General features: G+C 35.9%; 1 protein-coding gene across 3 annotated transcripts; it reads right to left on the reverse strand.

The window, feature by feature from the left end:
• Positions 1 to 13148: 13148 nt before the first annotated feature.
• Positions 13149 to 23145, reverse strand: LOC125648967 (uncharacterized). 3 transcript variants are annotated; one of them, XM_048876056.2, is made up of 11 exons: positions 23046 to 23145; positions 22927 to 22968; positions 22696 to 22772; positions 22541 to 22612; positions 18929 to 19055; positions 18715 to 18809; positions 17701 to 17769; positions 17472 to 17616; positions 15108 to 15485; positions 14597 to 14968; positions 13149 to 13581 (listed from the first exon to the last, which is right to left on the reverse strand). In XM_048876056.2, the coding sequence occupies exons 1-11, from the start codon at positions 23059 to 23061 to the stop codon at positions 13199 to 13201; spliced, it is 1776 nt and encodes a 591-aa protein (XP_048732013.2). In that variant the 5' UTR covers positions 23062 to 23145; the 3' UTR covers positions 13149 to 13198. The 3 variants fall into 3 exon arrangements, with proteins under 3 accessions (XP_048732013.2, XP_048732012.2, XP_048732011.2); XM_048876055.2 differs by having other exon boundaries at positions 22927 to 22983; positions 23046 to 23100; XM_048876054.2 differs by having other exon boundaries at positions 22927 to 23094.
• Positions 23146 to 23447: the final 302 nt, after the last annotated feature.

Genomic DNA, 23447 nt, shown 5'->3' on the forward strand with positions numbered 1-23447 from the left:
TGAAATTAACTTACAGAAAGTGTTCTTCGTCATGTAAATCCCCTTATTTTATCTTAACACTTCGTTATTATACAAAGTGCATACCGATAAGCTGAAAAGCGCGACGGAACTTCCAAAATTGTGAAATGTACTAGCATTATGCTCAATATCAATTGGTGAAACGTATTTCGTCATAGTTTTGTACTAGGTTACCCCACTGGGATACAGTGAAACGGAAAACAAAAATGTTGAATGAGGCCGACATAGCTGTATTCATAACAATGGACCAAGGCAAATATTTTACAAAAGGTACTTAATTCATTTTACTAGATGCAGACTAGTTTGCAACATCAAAGAATCTCTCATTCCCTTTTCCTGACCAGATTCCAATGGATCTAAAATTATGAGTATCTTTGAATTCCATCATTGAAAAAAAAAGGAATTGAGAACAGATGATCCTTGATTTTGTGCATTTTAATGAAAAAAGATTAGTGTTTCCTCTGACACACAATGTCAACGCTAATTCGAAGTATGATTTGGATATTTAATCCAGTATTAAATCTGCATAAATATATATTCATCCTTACAAATCTATATAAACTGCATAAGACCTAAGACGTAAACATAGGTAGTGATTGCTCCTTCACCAAACGCTCGGCATTTGAAAATGAGAATTACGCGTCTTATATAGACTTTAAAACGGAGGATCCGTGTTGCAGCGTTGGCACGTCAGGGTTAGAGTTAGGGAGCCCTCACTGTTACAACCCTGAGTGCTAAGCATAGGTCTAAATTTGTGGTACTTCACCTACAACTGGTGACGTCTCAATATGAATGAAAATTCTCGACGGGACGTAAAATAAACAAATAATTATTACAACTTCATTAGGCAAGCTAGATTTTCTCTCAAACATTTATTTATGTAGCAATATTCCATTATCACCCGCATATGGTGTTGATATCTCTCAACTGATTCGATATGCAAGAGCTTGTTCTGTTTTTAAATCGAAGCAGGCTTCTGACAAACAAGTTGATGTTACAGGGGTTTCAACATTCTCGATTAAAGTCAAGATTTCGCAAGGTCGCTATAATTATCTTGTTTGATCATATACATATATGTAACCTATCATTGGGTCAAATGTTGTTTGACGTGTTTCATACCGATTGTTAGGCCGTTCTTATCACACTGATTTTGACTACGGATAACTCCGTTTACCTGATCAAGGCATAGGTCTAATAGCGGGTGTGACCAGTCAAAAGGGGATGCTTACTCTTCCTAGGCACCTGATCCCACATCTGTTATGTCCAGGGGTTCATGTTTGCCCAAATCTTTATCTAATATTCCTTGAGGGAGTTATGAGATTCATCACTGTTCGTTATCGTCACTTTTCATATTTCTATTAAAGGCGTATTTTGCAAGATTATTAATGTATACTGACATCATGATTATGACTATGTTATTTCATAAATAAGGTGATGTAATGTGTATTTCACATTTTGAAGTTATGAGATTGATCACTGTTCGTTATCTTCACCTTTTATCAATGATTATGACTATTTTATTTACTAATATAAAAAAAATTCTATAAAAATCCCAGTCTGATTAAAATCAGATCTTCAATCCGCTCCTCTAGGAGCGGATTGAAGATCTGGTTTTAATCAGATTGCGAAAACCCTGAACACAGACAAATAAAACTACCGTTCTCAATTTTACATACTCTAAGAAAATATTAATATCACAAAATGCACAAATAAAAATATGCTTTCATTTATGTTAATTGTATGATGAGGCAACTTTTAATCACGTGATAAGGGCTGGAAACTTCGGTCTTTGCTTGTAACGTGTTTATTACATGTTTGTCCACATGGAAACTCTCTGAGAGAGTGGACAATTAATCTACATGTATTCTGATTACAGTGGTATAACGTGTTGAATTCTGATTCCTTTTCTGTTATCGTCATAATAAGGAGGTCCATTTGCAACCATGCCAAATTGAATTATACCTTGCGTCATACAGATATAAAGACTTTATGTTTCGGGACATACATGTATATTTATATGTTTGAACACTTCTTATTTAAACGAAATATGCTTAATTTTTCACATTTGGTATTCCAACATATACTCCTAATTCCCTTTCAAAAGACGAAATTCCTCATTATCAAGCTTCATTTCGCGGGTACGTTAACGCAGGTCATGAAAAAATGGCTGAGATAAAATCTGTGAAATACAATACGACCTCATAATTGAAATAAATATATCACTAAGTATATATATTCAGTTCATATTTTACTTTCTTGTGGTTCTGTGAGGATCTGGGTTAGAATAGGTCCTCAGTTCCCCTTGCTTGTCGTAAGAGGCGACTAAATGGGGCGGTCCTTCGTATGAGACCGCAAAACCCGAGGCCCCGTGTCACAGAAGGTGTGGCACGTTAAAGATCACTCCTTGCTCAAAGGCCATTAGCGATGAGCTTAGGCCTAAATTTGCAGCCCCTCACCGGCAATGGTGACGTCTCCGTATAAGTGAAAAATTCTCAAGAGGGACTTTACACAGTATAAAACCAAACTAAACCAACTTTCTTGTAAAGTTTATCTACATAAAATAAAACGCACAGCTATTAAGATCGAAAGAAATATGAATCTCCTACTGCTGCCAACCACCACTGGGGTCTATAGGTTAGAGCGTTCGCCCCGCATGCAGAAGGCCGGGGTTCGAATCCCAGTCGTAGGTCGTTAAAACAGGTAGTGTGACAGTTCCATGGCCAACCGCTCGGCATCAGGTGTAAATGCCACGGGTTCTCGGAGATTACCTTAAAAACGAATGCCCCGTGTCACAGTAGGTGTGACACGCTAAAGAACCCTCACTGCTCAAAGGCCATAAGCGCCGAGCATAGGCCTAAATTTGCAGCCCTTCATCGGTATTGGTGACGTCTCCATAAGAGTGAAAATTCTCCTGTAATTTGCGTCTGATCAACATGAAAGCAAACTGATGACGCCATAACTGTACATCGAGTGAAGATATCATATGTATATATCTTATCCTTAGACGAATTGGACTCCACTTTTTTGGCACACTGTTTTTCCTTATAATAGCTCTAAACCTTCATTGTTATTTCGGATTTCAAACATTTCGGTTGAGCATCACTGAAGAGACATTATTTGTCGAAATGCGCATCTGGTGCATAAAAATTGGTACCGTATAAGTTTACAATTGTTAATGTGTCATGAAAAACATTTTAATATCGACAAAATATGGAGTATATATGATATATATAAGATTATTATATGCCATGGAATTCATATGTGAAACAATGAAAATTTATCGATATTAAGAAGGAACGTTGATTTCATTCATTGACAATTTTGTTCAACAGAAGAAAGATTCAATTTAGCATATTTGTCTGATCGTCCACTGTAATACACCAAAATAAAACTACAAAGGTATTAACATTGAGCTGCAAAATTTCGAAGTCTTTATATACACTGGATGAATGGTAATAAACTAATGTACATGAAAATTGCTGCTATAATTGTCGGCTAAGAAGATTTCCAAAGAAATTTTAGAACATCAATCACTAATTACATTCAATAAGTGTAGAAAGCTATGATGGTTTCATGTTGAGATGTTAAATAATTCCTTCTGAAAGCAGTTGGATTTCAGAAGCACTTTCGATAAACTTTAGGTGTTTTTAGCTCTTCTGAGCCAAAGGCTCAAAGAGCTAATGCTATGGCCATTTGTGCGGTGTGCGGTGTGCGTAAATTTTTTAGAAAAAGGGCTATAACTCAAGAACCCCTTGGCCAATTTTTTCAAATTTGTTACAGGGTATCATTGGCCCAAGGGCTTTCATACATACTAAATAGAGGAATGTGATTCTTTAACAAGGGGAGATAATCAGGAAAATACAAACAAAAGTAGTGGTTGCTAAAAAATCTTCTTCTCAAGAACCACTAGGCAGATTATCACCAAACTTACACATAAGGATGAGGATATGTTGTAGATTAAAAAGTGTTCAAGGCATTACCCTGGGGCAAAGGGCGTGGTCTCAAGGTCACTTCAAAGTTGACCTAAATTAAAAAATAAATTTAAATTCCTTAAATCTTAGATATTTTAGTCATTATAAGGACTAGGATCATAAAATTTTGACAGTTGATGCATCTTAGGACCTTGTGTCAAGTTGTCTTAAAAGTAGGTCACGGTGACCTACTTTTTGAATTTTGCAGGTATTTATTTTAAAATTAATTTTGATGCATATCTTGGACACTTTGAAGCCTATGATCATCAAAACTTGTCAGTTGGTGGATCATGGGACCTTAAAATGCGTCAACTGAAAAATAGGTCACCGTGACCTACTTTCTGAATTTTATGGCTTATCATTTATAGATATATTTTAAGTTGTGATTTCAAATACCGAAAGGTTTAGAATCATCAAATCTTGTAAGTTGATGCATCTTGAGGCCTTAAAACATATGTATAAAAAAAGTAGGTCACAGTGACCTACTTTTTGAATTTTGCAGATATTCAAATTTCACATTTTCAATTTTAGATGCATATTTTGGGCACTGTAAAACCTAGGATCATCAAACTTTGTCAGTTGATGCGTCTTCAGTCTTCGGTTTGTGTCGACCAAAAAGTAGGTCACCGTGACCTACTTTTGGTATTTGACAGCTAAATTACTATATTTCAGACACTATTTGACCTACAATCATCAAACTTTGTCAGTTGATGCATCTTGAGTCTTCGGAGTGTGTTGACCAAAAAGTAGGTCACTGTGACCTACTTTTGGCATTTGACAGTTATATTTATATATTTCAGTCACTAATTGACCTACAATCATCAAACTTTGACAGTTGATGCATCTTGAGTCAACGGAGTGTGTCGACCAAAAAGTAGGTCACCTTGACCTACTTTTGGAATCTGACGGCTATATTTATATATTTCAAATACTATTTGACCTACAGTCATCAAACTTTGTCAGTTGATGGGTCTTGCATGTTCGAAGGGTTTCGACCAAAAAGTAGGTCAACTTGACCTACTTTTGGAATTGGACACCTATATTTATATATTTCAGATACTATTTGACCTACAGTCATCAAACTTTGTCAGTTGATGCGTCTTGCATGTTCAAAGGGTGTTGACAAAAAGTAGGTCACCTTGACCTACTTTTGGAATTGGACGGCTATATTTATATAATTCAGATACTATTTGACCTACAGTCATCAAACTTTGTCAGTTGTTGGGTCTTGCATGATTAAAGGGTGTTGACGAAAAAAGTAGGTCACCTTGACCTACTTTTGGAATTTGACGGCTATATTTATATATTTCAGATACTATTTGACCTACAGTCATCAAACTTTGTCAGTTGATGGGTCTTGCATGTTCGGAGTTCGCTGACCAAAATGTAGGTCACCATGACCTACGATTGGAATTTGACAGCTATATTTCAATATTCAGATACTAATTGTCTTAAAATCATCAAACTTTGTCAGTTGATATTTCTTGGGTTCTCAAAATGTGTAAACCAAAAAGTAGGTCACATTGACCTACTTTTTTTGAATTCTTAGGATTTAACTAAAGATTTAGAATACTAAGAGGCTAAGAATAGAAATGGTGGGGTTGTACAATTTATCAGAAGAGCGATTCTAGGCCCTTGGGCCTCTTGTATGTATATATCGTCAACTGGATCAATGTTTAAACCCTTGGGTCGTGTTGCACTTTTCATTTTCTATTAAGGTACATCGTGATCTTTTTGAAACAGACATATGTTGAAGTCATGCCGAAGCACATATATTTGTCACCTTGTGTTTCATGTAAACGCTTAAATTAGTTTTCAAAGATTGTACAATTTACATGAATAAATGGGATATGACCTGCGTTAACATATCCACATTTAAGATACATTTAATATCCCAGTCAATGGGACGAATGAATGAGTTACCACACTTATAATGGATTCCGAAGATTAACGATATCTCTTACAGTGGTGCATTCTTTGATCCAATGTATAATTCTTTCAATCCCACATTTTTGCTCCTCGGTAACACATTCAATGTCTGTGAATTAGAATCTTCAAACGTATTGTGTCACAAAGGTGTAAATCGACTTTGGATTATAAAATGAATTCCAAAGAACGCTTACTGGATTATGTGACACTTTCCCAAATTAACAGCATCAAAATGTGAGACTTTTCAACACATTGCACGACCATTCCTCACTGTGAATTAAAGACTAGGCTGTTGACACTATAGACAGCTGCTTCTTTAAGAAATAAAGAGCACGGAAATATTCATATCTGGTTATAATTATCAAAACAATATCACCACTCGGACTCTACGCACAAATACCCTGAAGTTGATATTGAAAAGATGCTGGGGTTCTTCATTGCCGATATCTACGTTGTCTTCGGTGATGAGGTCTTCAAGTGTCTATTGGAATCCCCATGGGCACGAATTATGATCATTTATTAGCTTGTCTATTTTTGTTTTCTAGTGCAGCAGAGTTAATTTAACGCTTCAACATGAGAAGAAAAATTATCTTGCGTGGCCTTCAACTCAACATCAAGATAGATCGATGACGTTTTATTCTCATTTCATTCATATGTTGATTCAATATATTCCAGCGAAATCGATATATTTTATTGAACATAGATGTTCACGACTAAACATCATCTCCACTTTCTGACAGACAGGATTACTTCAGCTTCTCTATAATCAATTTCCGATTTCTATGCAGCAGTATTCCATTATTACCTGGTCCTGTGGGGATCCGGGCTAGAATAGGTCCTCAGTACCCCCTTGCTTGTCGTAAGAGGCGACTGAATGAGACGGTTCTTCGAATGAGACCACCAAAACTAAGGCCTCGTGTCAAAGCAGGTGTGGCAAGATAAAGATTCGTTTACCTGATAAAGATATAAGGCTCACGGCGGGTGTAACCGGTTGACAGGAGATGCTTACTCCTCTTAGACACCTGATCCCACCTCTGGTGTGTCCAGGGGTCCGTGTTTGCCCAACTCTATTTTGTATCGCTTATTATGAGTTACGAGATTGATCACTATTTGTTATCTTCACTTTTCATCCATCCCTTCTCAAACGCCGCAAGCACCGAGCATAGGCCTAAATTATGCAGCCCTTCATCTGCAATTGTGACGTTTCCATATGAGTGAAAAATTATCAAGAAGGACGTTAAACAGTATAAAACCAAATCATGATCACATGTATATGGTGTTTTTGTCTCTCAACTGATTCGATACTCCAACCATCTTTTACGTATATACGCATTATTATAATAAATTTTTGAATCAAGACAGGCTATTGAAAAATACGTTGATGTTACATGGTTTTTCAAAGTCAGCATTTCGCAAATTCTATTATCATTAAAATGATCTATTTTGCAAGTACAACCCGTCATTTGGTCGAATACTGTCTGTTGTATTTCATACTGATTGTTAGACCGTTCTTTACATATTCATTTTGACTACGGATTACCTGAACTCACCTCTGATGTTTTCGGGGTCCGTATTTGCCCTACTCTTGATTTTGAATTCTTTTTAGCATTTTTGTGATTTATTACTATTCATTATCTTCACTCACTCTTTCATACATTTATCATCTTAATGTAATTAGAGCTGTATGATCCGATGTTCATGTATTATATTTGTACATAAGTACTTTCAAGCAGATTAATTAGTGTTTAAAGTTACTAACTTTCTATTAATTGCATGCTTGAAAACATTTGCATGTAAAAGAAAACAGTGAGAAAATTATTTAGAAAGTAAATATAATGTGGTACGCATAAATCATCCGAAACACCTCGGGCCTTTTACCAAAAACACCGTGTTTTTCGGGGAAAGACCCGAGGTGTTCCGGATGACGCATAAATTATACATTGTCAGGCGTCTATAAATAGCCTCACGCGCGTCAGGGGAATCCCAACATGGTTTATTAACCCAGACGCAACTGTCTAATTTTAAGGCTGAAAGAGTATAAAACAATGAATTACTAAGAGGTATTTGGTATTCTTATTTCTATTAAACTTACAGCAACTTGTAACAAAAATACACAGCTTTACACAGATAAGACTACCGATGATCTGAAAGTTTGAACTGCACACGTGACTGTCTCTTGAAATGGCCGAGTGACGGTTGCTAGTAAACACCCATTTGACATCAAGTAATTCTGGTTCAAACAGGTGAAATAATGTATGAAAGTGATGCAGCCTCATGAATAAGTACGTGCGATGATTTAACAGCAGTTTTACCAGGTGGAAAAAATTGTCGAAATTCGGACCATACAATTTTAAATACCTACCCACAGATAAGTTTACTTATTTCGAACGTAAATCTATCGGAGGTTTTCCCACCAGACATGCTAGCAACTTTAGTAGTTTTCAAAGATATAACGACAGCGTGTTTTGGAGGTAATAAACCACCTAGGTTCTCAAAGAAACTAAAATCATCAAGTATCAATACCTACCCTGTCTCCACATTCAATAATTTCTTCTTAGATGAAATGTCAATTTAAATATTCTTCATCAATTTGATTTTTGCTGTCTTCTCGACTCATCTTTTTATTCATAGCTCTTTGAATATACTCTTTTATACACACCCGTCTTTAGACGGGACGTATTATGATACAGATGTATGTACGTTCTTCCATCCATCTGTCCGTCTGTCCGTTCAGGGTTTTCTGTTTCTAATTTCATCTCTGTCACATATCAAGCTGAAACTTCCTATGTAACTTCATTGTGGATCGCTCTAGATCGTGTTACAATTTCCACCTTTCTTGCAGGAGTTTTGTCCCTTTATTTGAAAATTATTGTTATATGGAGGGTACATAATTTGTCCGGCAGACTCCTCCCATGATTTACAAGTGAGGTCCATCTTCTTGTTTTGCAGAGTGTTTGTATGGATATTGAAGATGTGCATGTGGCAAGGATTTATGTTTTCTTCAATTTATGAGAAAATTACAGGTTGTTGAACTTAGTCCGTTTTGAGAAAATATTACAAAGAGAGTACAGTTCAGTAAACTCCTCCCACAATTTTCAAGTGAGAACCTTCTTATTTTATAGAGTGTTTATATGGGTATTGAAGGTGTACATGTGATAAGGATTTTGATTTTCTTCAATTTTTGAGAAAATTACAGGTTATTGTATTTAGTCAGTTTAGAGGAATTATTACATTGAGAATACATGATTTGTCTATTTTTTCTTCCACAGTTTTCAAGTGAGGACCTTCTTATTTCTCAGAGTTATTTGAATGGGTATGGAAGATGTGCATGTGGCAAGGATTTTGATTTTCTTCAAATTTTGAGAATATTACAGGTTGTTGAACTTAGTCGAGGTAAGCACATGAGTTGTCTTTTAATTTTCCCTCGACAGTTTTCAAGTGAGGACCTTCTTATATTACAGAGTATTTGTTTGGGTCTGGAAGATGTGCATGTGGCAGGGACTTTGATTTTCATTTTTTAAGAACCTTTGTTGTTGAACTTAGTCGAGGAAATACTGCATAGAGAGTACATGATTTATCTTTATTTTTCCTTCGATTGATTTCAAGGGAGGACCTTCTTATTTTACAGAGTATTTGTTTGGGTATGGAAGATGTGCATGTGGCAAGGATTTTTATTTAGATTTTTTAGGAAAATTACAGGTTGTTGAGGAATCATATTAAATGCAAGGTGAAGATAACAAACAGTGATCAATCTCATAACTCCTACAAGCAATACAAAATAGATAGTTGGGCAAACACGGACCCCTGGACACACCAGAGGTGGGGTCAGGTGCCTAGGAGGAGTAAGCATCCCCTGTTGACCGGTCACACCCACCGTGAGCCCTATATCCTGATCAGGTAAACGGAGTTATCCGCAGTCCAAATCAGTGTGTCAAGAACGGATAGGTTGTATTGACGAACTAGATCGTTATAACGACCATAGAATTTGCGAAATGCTTACTTCAATCGAGACTGTTAAAACCCTTGTACCATCAACTTGTTTGTCAGTAGCTTACCTCGATTTAAAAACTGATTATACGCAGAACAAGCTCTTGCAAATCGAATCAGTTGAGATATATAAACACCATTTGCAAGTGATAATGGAATATTGCTACATAAATATGGGAAGTTGACAATGAAGAAGATGAAATCATTCCGTTTGTCATACAGTTGAGTTGTCAGTTTGCCATTAATGTCTACTTTCAATAAAATATCTTAAGTATGAAGCAGAAGTGGACGACTCTGTAATGTCCTTTATTTCGAGCTCACAGGGATATATCAAATCGACATATGAATGAAAGTTGTTATTGTTAATGGACAAAACGTCATCGATATATCGAAATGTCGAATTGAAGGCCACAGCGAGAGATTTTTTCTCACGTAGAAGTTTTTGAATAAATTCTGCTTCATATGAATATAGAAACAGGTCAGCTAACAAAGGAACACAATTCTTGCCCATGGGAATTCCAACATACTGCTGGAAGACCTGATCACCAAAGACCACGAAGATATTGTCAATGAGGAACTCTAGCATATAAATGAAGGACATAGTTTGTCCTTATAACTCCTCTCACAGTTTAAAAACTAGGTATTTGTGAATAACCTGAAGGTGCATATTGCAAGGATTTTAATTCTTAGTAAATTTCAATTTTCTTTGACATTTTGAATATCAACAGGTTGTTGAACTTGGTCGAATTTGGAAAATATTTCACACACAGAATTCTTGGTTTGTCTTTCTACCTCCTGTCATAGTTTTAATTTAAGATCCCTTATTCATATTATGCAAAGAAAGTATGTCACAGCTTGATTGATGATATTAACTGAAGCAAAAATCTACAAATTATGGCTTGGGAAAAACACCTTATTTAAGCATTTTCACGGATGTATTATATACCGTTTGCGGTACTCTTGTTACTTTGTATTAACATCATAACGTTATCAGATATGAAACCAGTTGCAATGAAAAATGATGAACAAAACAAAGAGTCTGCAAATATTAACATTATTTCTGAGATGAAGTCCGTGTTTTGTGACATAGTGTCTTTTGTATCAAAATGAAAGTTGAGAGGTTCAACTATGAAAAGTGAAGATAACTAACAGTGATCAATCTCATAACTCCTATAAGGAGTACAAAATAAAGAGTTGCGCGAACATGGACTCCTGGATATACCAGAGATAAGGTCAGGTGCCTAGGAGGAGTAAACATCCCCTGTCGACCGGTCATACCCGCCGTGAGTCTTATGTCCAGTCTCATAACTCCTATAAGGAGTACAAAATAAAGAGCTGTGCTAACATGGACTCCTGGATATACCAGAGATAAGGTCAGGTGCCTAGGAGGAGTAAACATCCCCTGTCGACCAGTCATCCCCGCCGTGAGCCCTATGTCCAATCTCATAACTCCTATAAGGAGTACAAAATAAAGAGTTGCGCGAATATGGACTCCTGGATATACCAGAGGTAAGGTCAGGTGCCTAGGAGGAGTAAACATCCCCTGTCGACCGGTCATACCCGCCGTGAGTCTTATGTCCAGTCTCATAACTCCTATAAGGAATACAAAATAAAAAGTTGCGCGAACATGGGCCTCTGGACATACCAAAGCTTCTACGTGAGAAGAAAAAATCTCTTGCTATGCCTTTCGACTCGACATTTATATATATCGATGACGTCTTATCTATTAATAATAATCCTTTTAATTATATGTCGATTCGATATATCCCAGTGAACTCAAAATAAAAGACATCACTTTCTTCTACATCTGCTTCGTACTTAGATATTTTATTGAACATAAATGCTAACAGCAAACTAAAAACTCAACTTTATGACAAATTGGATGACTTCATCCTCTCTATCGCCAATTCCCCATATTTATGTAGCAATATTCCATTAAAACCTGAATATGGTGTTTATATCTCTCAACTGATTCGATACACAAGAGCTTGTTCTGCATATCATCACTTTTTCGAATCGAGACAGGCTACTGACAAACATGTAATACAGGGATTTCAACAGTTTCGTTTAAAGTCAGCATTTCGCAAATTTTATGGTCGTTATAACGATCTAGATTGCCAATACACATTGTCATTTGGTCAAATGCTGTTTAACGTGATTCATACTAATTGTTAGGCCGTTCTTCACACGCTGATTGTGATTACGATTTACTCCACTTACCTGATCACGGCGGGTGTGACCAGTCAACAGGGGTGCTTACTCCTCCTAGGCACCTCATCCCACTTCTGGCATGTCTAGGGGTTCGTGTTTGCCCAATTCGTAAGTTTGTATTCCTTAAGAAGTTATGAGATTGATCACTGATCGTTATCTTCAGCTTTTCATCGATTGGTTAACTGGCAGACAGGTTGACTCCCAAACGGTATACTTTAGTCCGTCAACCACTCTCTGTGACCTAACATTTCACCATAAAGGTCGGCAACTAGATGTAAAATTTTAAAGTTGACAGGTGGACACCGAAAATGCATACCTTAATCCATCACCGCTATCAATTAAGAGTTAGTATCGCATCCACCATAGAGATTAGGGTTAGTTTTCGTACAGCACTCGATTTATTCGGGTTGGTCTTGCATCCAATTTAGAGATTAAGGTTATTCCTGTACACCACTAGACTCATTAGTGTTAGTCCATCACCGAATTTAGAGGTTAAAGGTAGTCCTGCACACCACTCGACTGATTAGGGTTAGTCTCGCACCCATCTGAGAGATTAGGATTAGTCAGCCTGTCATTCTTGGCCTAGTTCTTTTAATTTGTAGACCTGTTGAACTGTCAGTATGTAACATTCACACACAAACCCAATTTTTACAAGAATCTTTTTAATATTAATTCACTTTCAATGCGCATTAATTTATCTAATTTTCATGTGTTAGAAAATATATTGCTGGAACTACTTATCCGTATACTATAGTTAAGCCCTCTTATGTTGTTTTTTTTTTAATTTTTAAATTATAGGAATTCTTCCATTTGTATATAGTCTAAAACTGTAAAAAGATATCTTTCCTCTTAAAATAATTATTTTCATGGCAAAATTTCTAAACTAAAATAACTGGTGAACAACCTCTTCATTTTGCTAGAACTAAATGATGGTTGTGAATTATGAAAGATGGTGTGCAGAATCAAGACTATCGCCTCGCTGTTTTCAAGTAGCAACACTTCTAGTGATAATTTTGCAGTAATTAAAGAAAAGGGTTTTCAGTATTGTATTACCATAAACATAAATGGTGATGGAGTAAAAGTTACATTTCAAACAGAAGTACGCCAAAGAAGAGGGACTGACCACCGTCCACGGTTCCATATTTACGTTCAACAGAGACTTGATCGCCGGGCGATAATTGGAGCACAGAAACGGCGGAAGTGTCGTCATAACCAGTACTGCGTCCATCTGACCTCAGTTCGAATTTATCCACTCCGTTCACTCTCAGTGTGGTACGTACAAGTTCGCTTTGAGCCTCTATATTGTACAGAAACACGTACACTCCATCACGATCTGCAGTGAATATGCCAGTGCTAGTTGAGTAACCATGGTGATATCCGGAGTACGTTGAACCAAAGACCACCGGTGATGAGGAAAAATCACTACCTAGAGAAGCAAGGAATGCTGGGTATGTGGACTTGGACACTACAAAAAGATTTTATTAAGTAAAATATCTTAAAAAGTAGAATGACAAATATCTGTATCTGGATCAGCAGGTAATGGTAGAGTACCTGGTAATTTAGTATTTATTCCCATTTAAAGGTTTTTTGTTGTCATCAAATCTAGAGAAAGATAACCTAAAGCAAGCTTATTCAATGACATTTTGTTTCCAATGTTTAAATACGAAAGGTGAAGATAAGGATTAGTTACCAATCTCATAACTCCCATGAAGAATAAAAATAAAGAGTCGGGCATACACGGACCCCTGGAAATACCAGAGATGGGATCAGGTGCCTAGGAAAAGTAAGCATTCTCTGTCGACCGGTCACACCCACTCTGAGCCCTATATCTTGATCAGGTAAACAAAGTAATCCGTAGTCAAAATCAGTGTGCCAAGAACTGCCTAGCAATCGATGTGAAAGACAGTATTTAAACCAATGATAGGTTGTATTGGCAAATTAGATCATTATAACGACCATAAAATTTGCGAAATACATCAATAACCAACTAGAAGGAAATTGAAAGAACATTCAGTCAATAAAGTAATATAGTATACTTAACATAGTTACATACAAATGATGCATATATATACAATAAATATTCGTAATATGGGAATAGTTCATATATGGTGTAAGGGGTGCATTTATGAAAGTATTTTATACATTACTCTACATAAACATGTATAATGTGTATATTCAATATTCAACTGTAATAAGGTGCTTCTCTCACCCAAATTGATATTTCAGTATTCTACATGTATTAACATCACATCACATAACAATTAATCTCAACTAATTCGGTATATCATAAACAAGTTGGCCTTTGTTTGACTCATGATTAAACAAAACAAAGTAAATATATCTTAATGTTAAGGATTTTCATAGAAATCAAATTTACCCCTGCATAATGAAGAAAGAAATGACTCATGATTAAAGACAAGAAAGTAAATTTGTTTTGATGTTTAGAATTTGCACTGAATGTAAGTATAATATTTCCTCACCGCTCATGTCATTCACAAGTTGCCATCCTGCAAACACAGAAGTCTTCCTCATTTTGTCTGCGTAGACATACACATATTCACCGGCATTTAACCAAGCAAATGTCATATAACTGCTGCTATCGTAATACCCGCTTTGTGAATCCACCCAAACATCCGGCTGAGATTTGCCGTTACTTAAGCGAAACTTGCAGCTGTATTCATAGCTTCCAAAATTAACTGCTGACATCATAAAAACATAAAGACCAGAACGAGGCGCCACGAAGTTTCCAGTGGATGGGGAGTAGGAATTATCTGTGTCTAAAGTTTCGTTGTCATACACGATATGAGAACCACTTACATCACGTGAAAGAGAGGCATCAAATGCTGTGTCATCTACAATAGAGAAAATAAATCCAAATCAGAATAGTTACGTTTAATTCACATATGCAGCTACACACCATTTTGCCAAATTCAAATATAGTGAATGCATATGTGTGTCTTTTCTTTCAAGTGGACTTTCTTTTACCGGTACCTGTTTTATTGATCTTCCAGCCAGAGAACATAGTGTGTCTCGCTTCTGCACGTCCTCTAATCACCCTGACCGACACTTTATCGGTTATTGTAAGGTTAAGGACGGCAAATGATGTAGTTGTGTCGTAATGTGAGGTGGATTCATGGGCCCTTGACTGTCCGTTCTGCACTCCGTTCACAAGAAGTGCACCTTCTGTCAATTGTCCGTATGCCTCTATCGTCCAGGAGAACACATACAACCCTGTCGTGGGTACAGTAAAAACTCCCGTGGCATTGTCGTATCCATCGCCGATATTTGTGATCACGTGATCGAATATTATATCAGTTACACTTGTAGAACTGTAAGCCACTGCATGGAAGGCAACGTGTTCCGGCATCACTAGAAAGCATTGAAAGCAGGATATTTATAATGATCAGGTAAACACAGCAATGGTACAGGCTTTTTTCGTTATTCAACGGAATGTGTGTTACTCCGTCTGTTGTTGTTGTTTTTTTTTTGTATTTTAATTTGACTTCATTTTCTACCCAAAACAACTTTAGTATATTTCTACAAATTAGTAACATAAGCTTTGAGAAAGCCTTTTGGGTGTAGACTTTTTTTTCATAAATCTGCCATCATACAAGGAAAGAAAGTAAAATGAATAAATGGTAGAATACGTCTCCGCCAATTGAGAGTATTATCCACTTGGTATCGATTCTGAAGGGGGAAAAACTAAAGTTAAAAGGGAAAGTATTCTTATATAAGATAGATATAAAAGAACATGATATTCTATGTTTCTTAAACAGAATGTTTCCAATGACTAAATTTGTATCTCAAAAATTTAAAATGAAAATATACAATTATTTACATTGCGTCTCTAAAAAGTGTACCGTGTAGGATAACAACAAAAACTTAAATTTTCAAATGAAGTTTTTATAATGTCAAAGATAAATTCTTACATGATGAAATGAAATATTTACCACCAAATTTGCGCCATTCCTTAAAACTTTAGGCAAAAATGATGTACCTATTTTATATTGTCATTGAGATGATTTTTTCATTTTCGCTGAAAGCTTTATCTTATAGAGCGATTTCGTGAAGATTAATTACATAGGGCTCACGGCGGGTGTGACCGGTCGACAGGGGATGCTTATTCCTCCCATGCACCTGATCCCACCTCTGGTATGACCTGGAATTTCGTGTTTGCCCAACTATCTATTTTGTATTTCTTACAGGATTTATGAAATTGATCACAATTCGTTATCTTCACCTTTCATATTTCTATTAAGGCGTATTTTGCAAGATTATTAATGTCTACTGACCTCATGATTACAACTACGTTATTTCATAATTGAGGTGATATAACGCTTGCTTCGTAAATCACCTTATTTAAAAAATGCTATTTCTTAATATAAGAAACTAAGACAACCTCCAACACAGACAAATAAAACTACCGTTCTCAAACTAATATGTTAAAAGAAAATATTATCACAAAATGCACAGGTAAGAATATGCTGGTCATGTATGTGTACCACGTTCTCCCGGAACGTGACCATCAAACAGATTATACTATCCATCTAGTAACAGTCATTCAGTTTCTGAAGGTTCACCCAGATTCCGAACCTTCACTTCAGGGTCTTGTAACGTTTATTGAGATTCTAAAATTTGATCTAAATGTCCCGTTATGTTCAATCAGATTCAAAACCTTACTGAAGATTTTTTTTTTACAATCACATAAAGTTTCCTCGGATATGAGAATTTCACATACCAATCCCGTTACGTTTATTGTGATTCTGAAACATAATCTAACATTCATGTTACGTTTACTCAAACTCTGAAACATTATCTAACAATCGTGTTACATAACATTCAGATTCTGAAACATTATCTAACATTCATGTTACATAACACTCAGACTCTGAAACATTATCTAACATTCATGTTACATAACATTCAGATTCTGAAACATTATCTAGCAATCGTGTTACATAACATTCAGACTCTGAAACATTAACTAACAATCATGTTACATAACATTCAGACTCTGAAACATTATCTAACATTCATGTTACATAACATTCAGACTCTAAAACATTAACTAGCAATCGTGTTACATAACATTCAGACTCTAAAACATTAACTAGCAATCGTGTTACATAACATTCAGATTCTGAAACATTAACTAACAATCGTGTTACGTCCTAAAAGATTCTGGGCCTTCACTAAACAGTTCCACAGCTTTTACTCCGATTCTGTAGGTCTCCATAACGGCCATCTAGATATCAAAGCTTCAACTGAATGTCCCTTTACATTGCAAATGTTTGGCTGGGTGAAAATTCAAGGTCTTCATTTGTCTAACTGCTATATAAAGTTTGTGATTCATACCTGGGACATTGGGTTTGTTGATTGTGGCGCTAGATGCTGAAGAACAGTTAGCATTACAGAGATCCCCGTCACAGCAGTGAAGACACACCCCGTTTAGATCTCGCTTCCTGCCGACGACCGGTCCAGTAAAATGTACAAAACATCCCTATAATCAATGTTCTTATTGATTATTAGGACATGTGAATGAATACGGACATTGAATTGGAAATCTCAAATAAAGAAAACACACCATAACAGATTCACACTTGGAAGTGAAATACTTTTGCCCAAAGACGGTCCTCTCGTGTATCATGCATTTCTGTAAAGAAAGGAAAACAATTAAAGGAAGGCTGGTTGATTGATTAATCACATAACAGTACCGTTACATACACACTAATTCTGAATAATTGATTAATTATAGTGTATTTCAAATAGAGTTGATGAGATTTTTGTTATATTTCGGTGAGAAATGAAAACACGGTATGCAACAGTTCCGGATTCTCTGGCGACCCCTACTGAACGTACTCTTTCACAAACATCACAGAATGATTTGTGTGTCTAAGGGCATGCGCAGAGTAATAGCAAGCTTGATTCAGGGCTACTTCACGTTCATTGTTAGAGTAGGAAAGGGATTGAACATTATACAAATTGGAAGACTACGATTGGTATCAATCAATGGTAAGGAAATTTCATTGAGTATAAGCATTCCCAATTCACTGTTTGGGATTAATTTGAAATAACACGGTTCAGCTGTTTGACTGAAGTACTGGTAAATTCAAACTTTAAAAAGTCGTAACTAACATTTTACATGACCGTCCGATCACAATGATAAACGTCCAGAATAAAAATAGACATGAAGAGTGTTTAATACTTATTTACATCGTTTTAGGAATAAGAACTTGACTTTGAGAAAAGTGAAGATAACGAACAGTGATCAATCTCACAACTCCTTTAAGCAATATAAAAAAGACAGTTGGGCAAACTTGGCCCCCTGGATATACCAGAGGTGGGATCAGGTGCCTAGGAGGAGTAAGCATCCCCTCGACCGGTCACACCCGCCGTGAGACATATATCTTTATCAGGTAAACGTAGTAGCCCGTAGTCAAAATGAGTGTTCCAACAACGGCCTAATCATCGATATGAAAAACGTCAGACAACATTAGGCCCAATGATATATTGTACTGGCAAACTATATCATTATTATCAATAGAATCAATGCATAAATGCCCCACCTCCATTAAAAATAAGTTGTATCAAGACATACTTGATTGAGGTCACACGGAGTGATGGTGTGACAGTCCGTTGGATCCGCAACATCCTCACAGTCAAAGCAGATAGGGCCTCGAGTATCGGGGTACTCTATTCACCAATATTAAAAAAACCCAATGGTTTCATTCAGATACTAGACGACAAAGAACAGACATGCTCGATAAATTCTATTATACATCTTGTTCGTTTATACTTTATCCTGTACTAACTAGGAGTTCCGCATCCGTAGGCGTTACATATATCTGTGGTACAGCAGTCCCTACACTGTACAACGCCGTCAATATACTGACTCCGTTTGGTGGTTATAACGGTTCTATTGTCTACAGCAGCACATTCCTGTAAAAATATCACTATCATTCAAATTCTCACCTTAAGCATAATGGGGAAAATATTACATATCTGGAATGACAGAGACTAACTATGGATAAAACAATAATGTACGTGCACCTGGAAATAAAGACTAACTTTGGAAAATCATAGTGCTGTTCTAAATAACTACAAATAAAATAATGAATCGAAGTTTACAAAATATTTTGTCCATTCCTCATCTATGCTTCAGATTTTCTTGATAAAATGAATCATTGATGCGGTCAGAAAATGTATACTACAGTTTTACAATACAGCGTTTGCTGCGACAGAAGGTCGATGATTTGTGTCGTCTTCTCAAGTTCAAATCTTGCTAGGATGAAAGGTGAAGATAACGAACAGTGATCAATCTCATACCTCCCATAAGCAATACAAAATAGATAGTTGGGCAAACACGGACTCTTGGAACACCAGGGGTGGGATCAGGTGCCTAGGAGGAGTAAGCATCCCCTGTCGACCGGTCACACCCGCCGTGAGCCCTATATCCTGATCTAGTCAAAATCAGTGTTCCAAGAACGGCCTAACAATCGGTATGAAACACGTCAGATAGCATTTGACCCAATGATAGGTTGTATTGATGAACTAGATCGTTATAACAACCATAGAATTTGCGAAATGCTGACTTCAATCCAGACTGTTGTAACCCCTGTACCTTCAACTTGTTTGTCAGTAGCTTGCCTCGATTTAAAAACTGACCATACGCAGAACACGAAAAACAAAGAGGATGTGATATCTAACTGTTCAGTCTTTTTAAAAGGTGAGAGTAGTGCTCTGGGGCCAGTTTCACAAAACTATGTTATACGACTAAGATTTGTCTTAAAGGGACTGGTTCACGTTTTTCGAAAGAAATGTTTTTCATTTTTCATGTTAAAAATTAAAAATATAGCTAATTTAATGCTGACAAACAAAATTTGGACCGTCTGAATGCAAGGACAGGAGCAACATTTTAGCTCCGATTCTGTGTTATGTAAACAAAGACGTGAGTCTTTTTATACATACAAACAAACCAGTGAAACGTTAATTTTGTGATTTAAAGCATCTCCAATTTGTACAATAACACATTTTAACTTTTAAATGACACATTTTACCCAAAGTATACTTGAGATGTGATATATATAATAAACTTGGACCAGTATCCATTTATTTTGAAAACCCCGTAAACAATAACACACCTCCATCTTTGTTTTCAAAACAAATAATAAACTCTCTATAATGAGCTTCTGTCATGATGAGTAACCTTAATTTTTTGTTTAGCCTTCAAAACATATTAGACTGTAGATTTTGATAATTTAAAGTGAAAAGCAAAATTTGAAGGAAAATCATGAATCAGTCCCTTTAAGACCAAAGTTTGTCTTGAGATCTATCATAGCTGTTTCACAAAACTGTCATATCTTAAGATAATTTTAAGATTGTTAGAAATCTTAAGACATCCAGATACTTGTCTTAAGTCTATACTGAACTACATGTATGTTGTGCTAAGAGATAGGTACAGAAACAATCTATTAGACTATACGGAGGATGTGGACATCATTGATAAGCTTCGTATACCGCGACATGTGATCTTTATGATGAACTCAATCTTCGTTTAGAATATCCCACAACCAACTTTTTCCTACTTTCGCTGTTTAGGCATGTTCATTTTTTCTTCATTTCTTCCCCCGACCGGACATAATCTGTTGAATTTACAGCATTGACTCTAGAAGTGACATCAAAGCATTGTAACTGTAGTTTTGTTTTGAAAACAAATGCCTTTTCTTTTCTCCACCTCGTCATACAATACTGATATTTCAACAGCTTAAAAGTTTGGACATCGTTTCATAGACATCTTGAATCTTTTAACACCGATTTGTCTGAGCGAATGCACACGGACTTCGTAGCTGCTATGTGGTCACAAGTAAACGCATTCGAATATCATTTATTGTTTGTAGACACTAAACAGTTTTGGATAAATCTATTTCTTCACGTTTTTATCATTTTGTTAGTTTTCGTACCATTTCATTTAGAAAAGCTTTTAAGCCAAGTATACATGTATAGTCGAACACACGAACGCGTTTTGTTCGATTAATGCAACGTGTGTTATGAATTTGCTCAAGTATTGCCTGTGTCTTTGCTTTTCCCTACCCACTCATTACCGTTTTTGTATTCAGTATATTATATTTTGTTGACTAAAACAAGTGCGGCGTTGCTAACTTGTAAAAAACGCATCAATCCTATTGTCTTTTTTCTTTATACATGTATTTCAAATTAGTTAAGTTAATATAAAATGAGGAATTAAAATAATATATCAGATTTTTGATATAGTGTCTCTATAAAAATATCATTCAATGTTTTCATTTTTGTATCACAATTTCTGTAACCAAATAGTACACAAACCCAGTGTAACTTTTGAAATACAAAATAAAGTGTAAGGTCACATAATTTAAGAAATTTAAAAAAGAAGTACAATGTATTAAATTTTATAGATATATCAAATAATTACAAATGCCTAAAATCGTAATATTTCAACTTACCATTATAGTTTCATACACTGTAATCTTTCATATACATGTACATATAACTTTTAAATTCATCCATACAGTTGAAAGGTGTTAAAAGAAACACGGTATTTTACAACGTAACGAGCATATAACAACATCCTAAGATTTCTAAAGTTAAGATAGTTTTGTGAAACGGTACTGTCGTATCTTACGATTGTCATAAGTCAGATCTTAAGATACTTTTGTGAAACGGTACTGTCATATCTTACGATTGTCATAAGTCAGATCTTAAGATACTTTTGTGAAACCCACCCGTGGGTCCATTCATTTCTACTCGCTCATTCTCATGAATAATTAATGAGGCAATTTGATTGGGCGCTCATTGTATACCCTGAGCGAATTTGTTCATTCAACAAGACGCTTTCAGCCCAATTTCGGTATACAATTCTTGTGATGGCAAAGTTAAATTGATGCTACCTTTAAAAACAGAAGAGTTCCGTTACTATAACGATTACTTTGATTGGAAGATATTTTTAAATACATGTATTTATTCATAAAAACGAGCGAGTAGGAATGAAAGGACCCACGGGTGATGGAGAGAGGTGTGAAACCCGGTCCAGGTCTTTTTCGACAATCTGGATTGGATTTCAAACCGGCTAATCATTTTCAATCGAGATTATTCTCATCAAGACCACAGGCAATTATATCGCTCGGGTTCCAATTCACTATTAAAGAGTATACTCTAATTATGTATTATATACATATGTATATAATTATGTATTCTGTAGAGAGTATACTCTTATATAGTAAATTCGACCCCAAGCGATGCAATTGCCTGTGCTCAATACTATATCAAATATCCTCTAGTACATGTATTTAGAAAGTCTCGTAGTCCGTTGTGACGTATTGAACATTCACTGGTTTATATTTCAGTATCATTATGATTTAGATAGTCTTGTAATCGGTTTGGAGACCAACCTTTTGTGGATAACACCCTGTCCAATAACCAATATCGCCGTTATCTGCTCGGTACTGCTGCACTGCGCACACCTGTCCGAATAAATGTCAAATCAGTGAACCTCCTAAATATCCACAAACTAATGTTAGGATTACTTTTAACTGTTTCATTTTACCTCTCCGTCATGACAGTGTTCGATCTTATTACACAATCTGGGTTCTGTGATATCTGAGCATCTCAAACACGTCAAGCCTGAAAGAAATAATAGATTTTCCCATGTTATCTGTAGACAACAACGAAAAGTCGTTTGCATTTTGAAAACATAATCACGATCAGTACAACAGAAAAAAGAGAGCACCATGATATATAATGTATATTGCCATAATGTTTGGTATGTCAGACTTACTTTGAACATGCCTTCCGAGAGCGGAGAAAATAACGAGAAAAACTGAAAAGTAAAAACCTGTAGATTGAAGGGTAAAACAAACTTGATGAATCTTATTCATATTGTTGAAATTAACTCACAAAAAGTGTTCTTCATTATGGAAATCCCCTCGTTTTATCTTAACACTTCGTTATGACAACACTCTTAAAGATAAGACTGAAAGGGGCGATGGAAATTCCAAAGTTACGAAATATATACAGGTTTTGCTCAATATCAATATGGTCAAATTCTTGGTTTTGTGCTAGAATACCCTTTGTCCTATCCAATCTATATGTACAGTCACACCTACACAGCGAGGCAAATTCAATGTCGGATTGAAAGCGGAGTACACTATGTAGAAAATCATAGAAAAAAAGATTTCTGAATGAGATTTGACGGATTAAAGAACTAATAGTGTATATTATCCTTGATTTTGTCAACGTCAATTTGAAAGATGATTTGAGTAATTTCTCCGTGGCCGATCGAGTGGTTAGAGCCTCGCG

The sequence above is a fragment of the Ostrea edulis genome, chromosome 5 (assembly GCF_947568905.1).
Source record: "Ostrea edulis chromosome 5, xbOstEdul1.1, whole genome shotgun sequence".
Taxonomy (NCBI): Eukaryota; Metazoa; Mollusca; class Bivalvia; order Ostreida; family Ostreidae; genus Ostrea; species Ostrea edulis.

Coding starts and splice junctions, on each gene's coding strand:
- LOC125648967 (XM_048876054.2), bottom strand. CDS start 23,026: ATGAATAAGATTCATCAAGTTTGTTTTACCCTTCAATCTACAGGTTTT. Junction 17,770..18,714: donor CTCCGTGTGACCTCAATCAA/GTATGTCTTGAT, acceptor CTTTCTTTACAG/AAATGCATGATACACGAGAG. Junction 14,969..15,107: donor CTGGAAGATCAATAAAACAG/GTACCGGTAAAA, acceptor TCTCTATTGTAG/ATGACACAGCATTTGATGCC.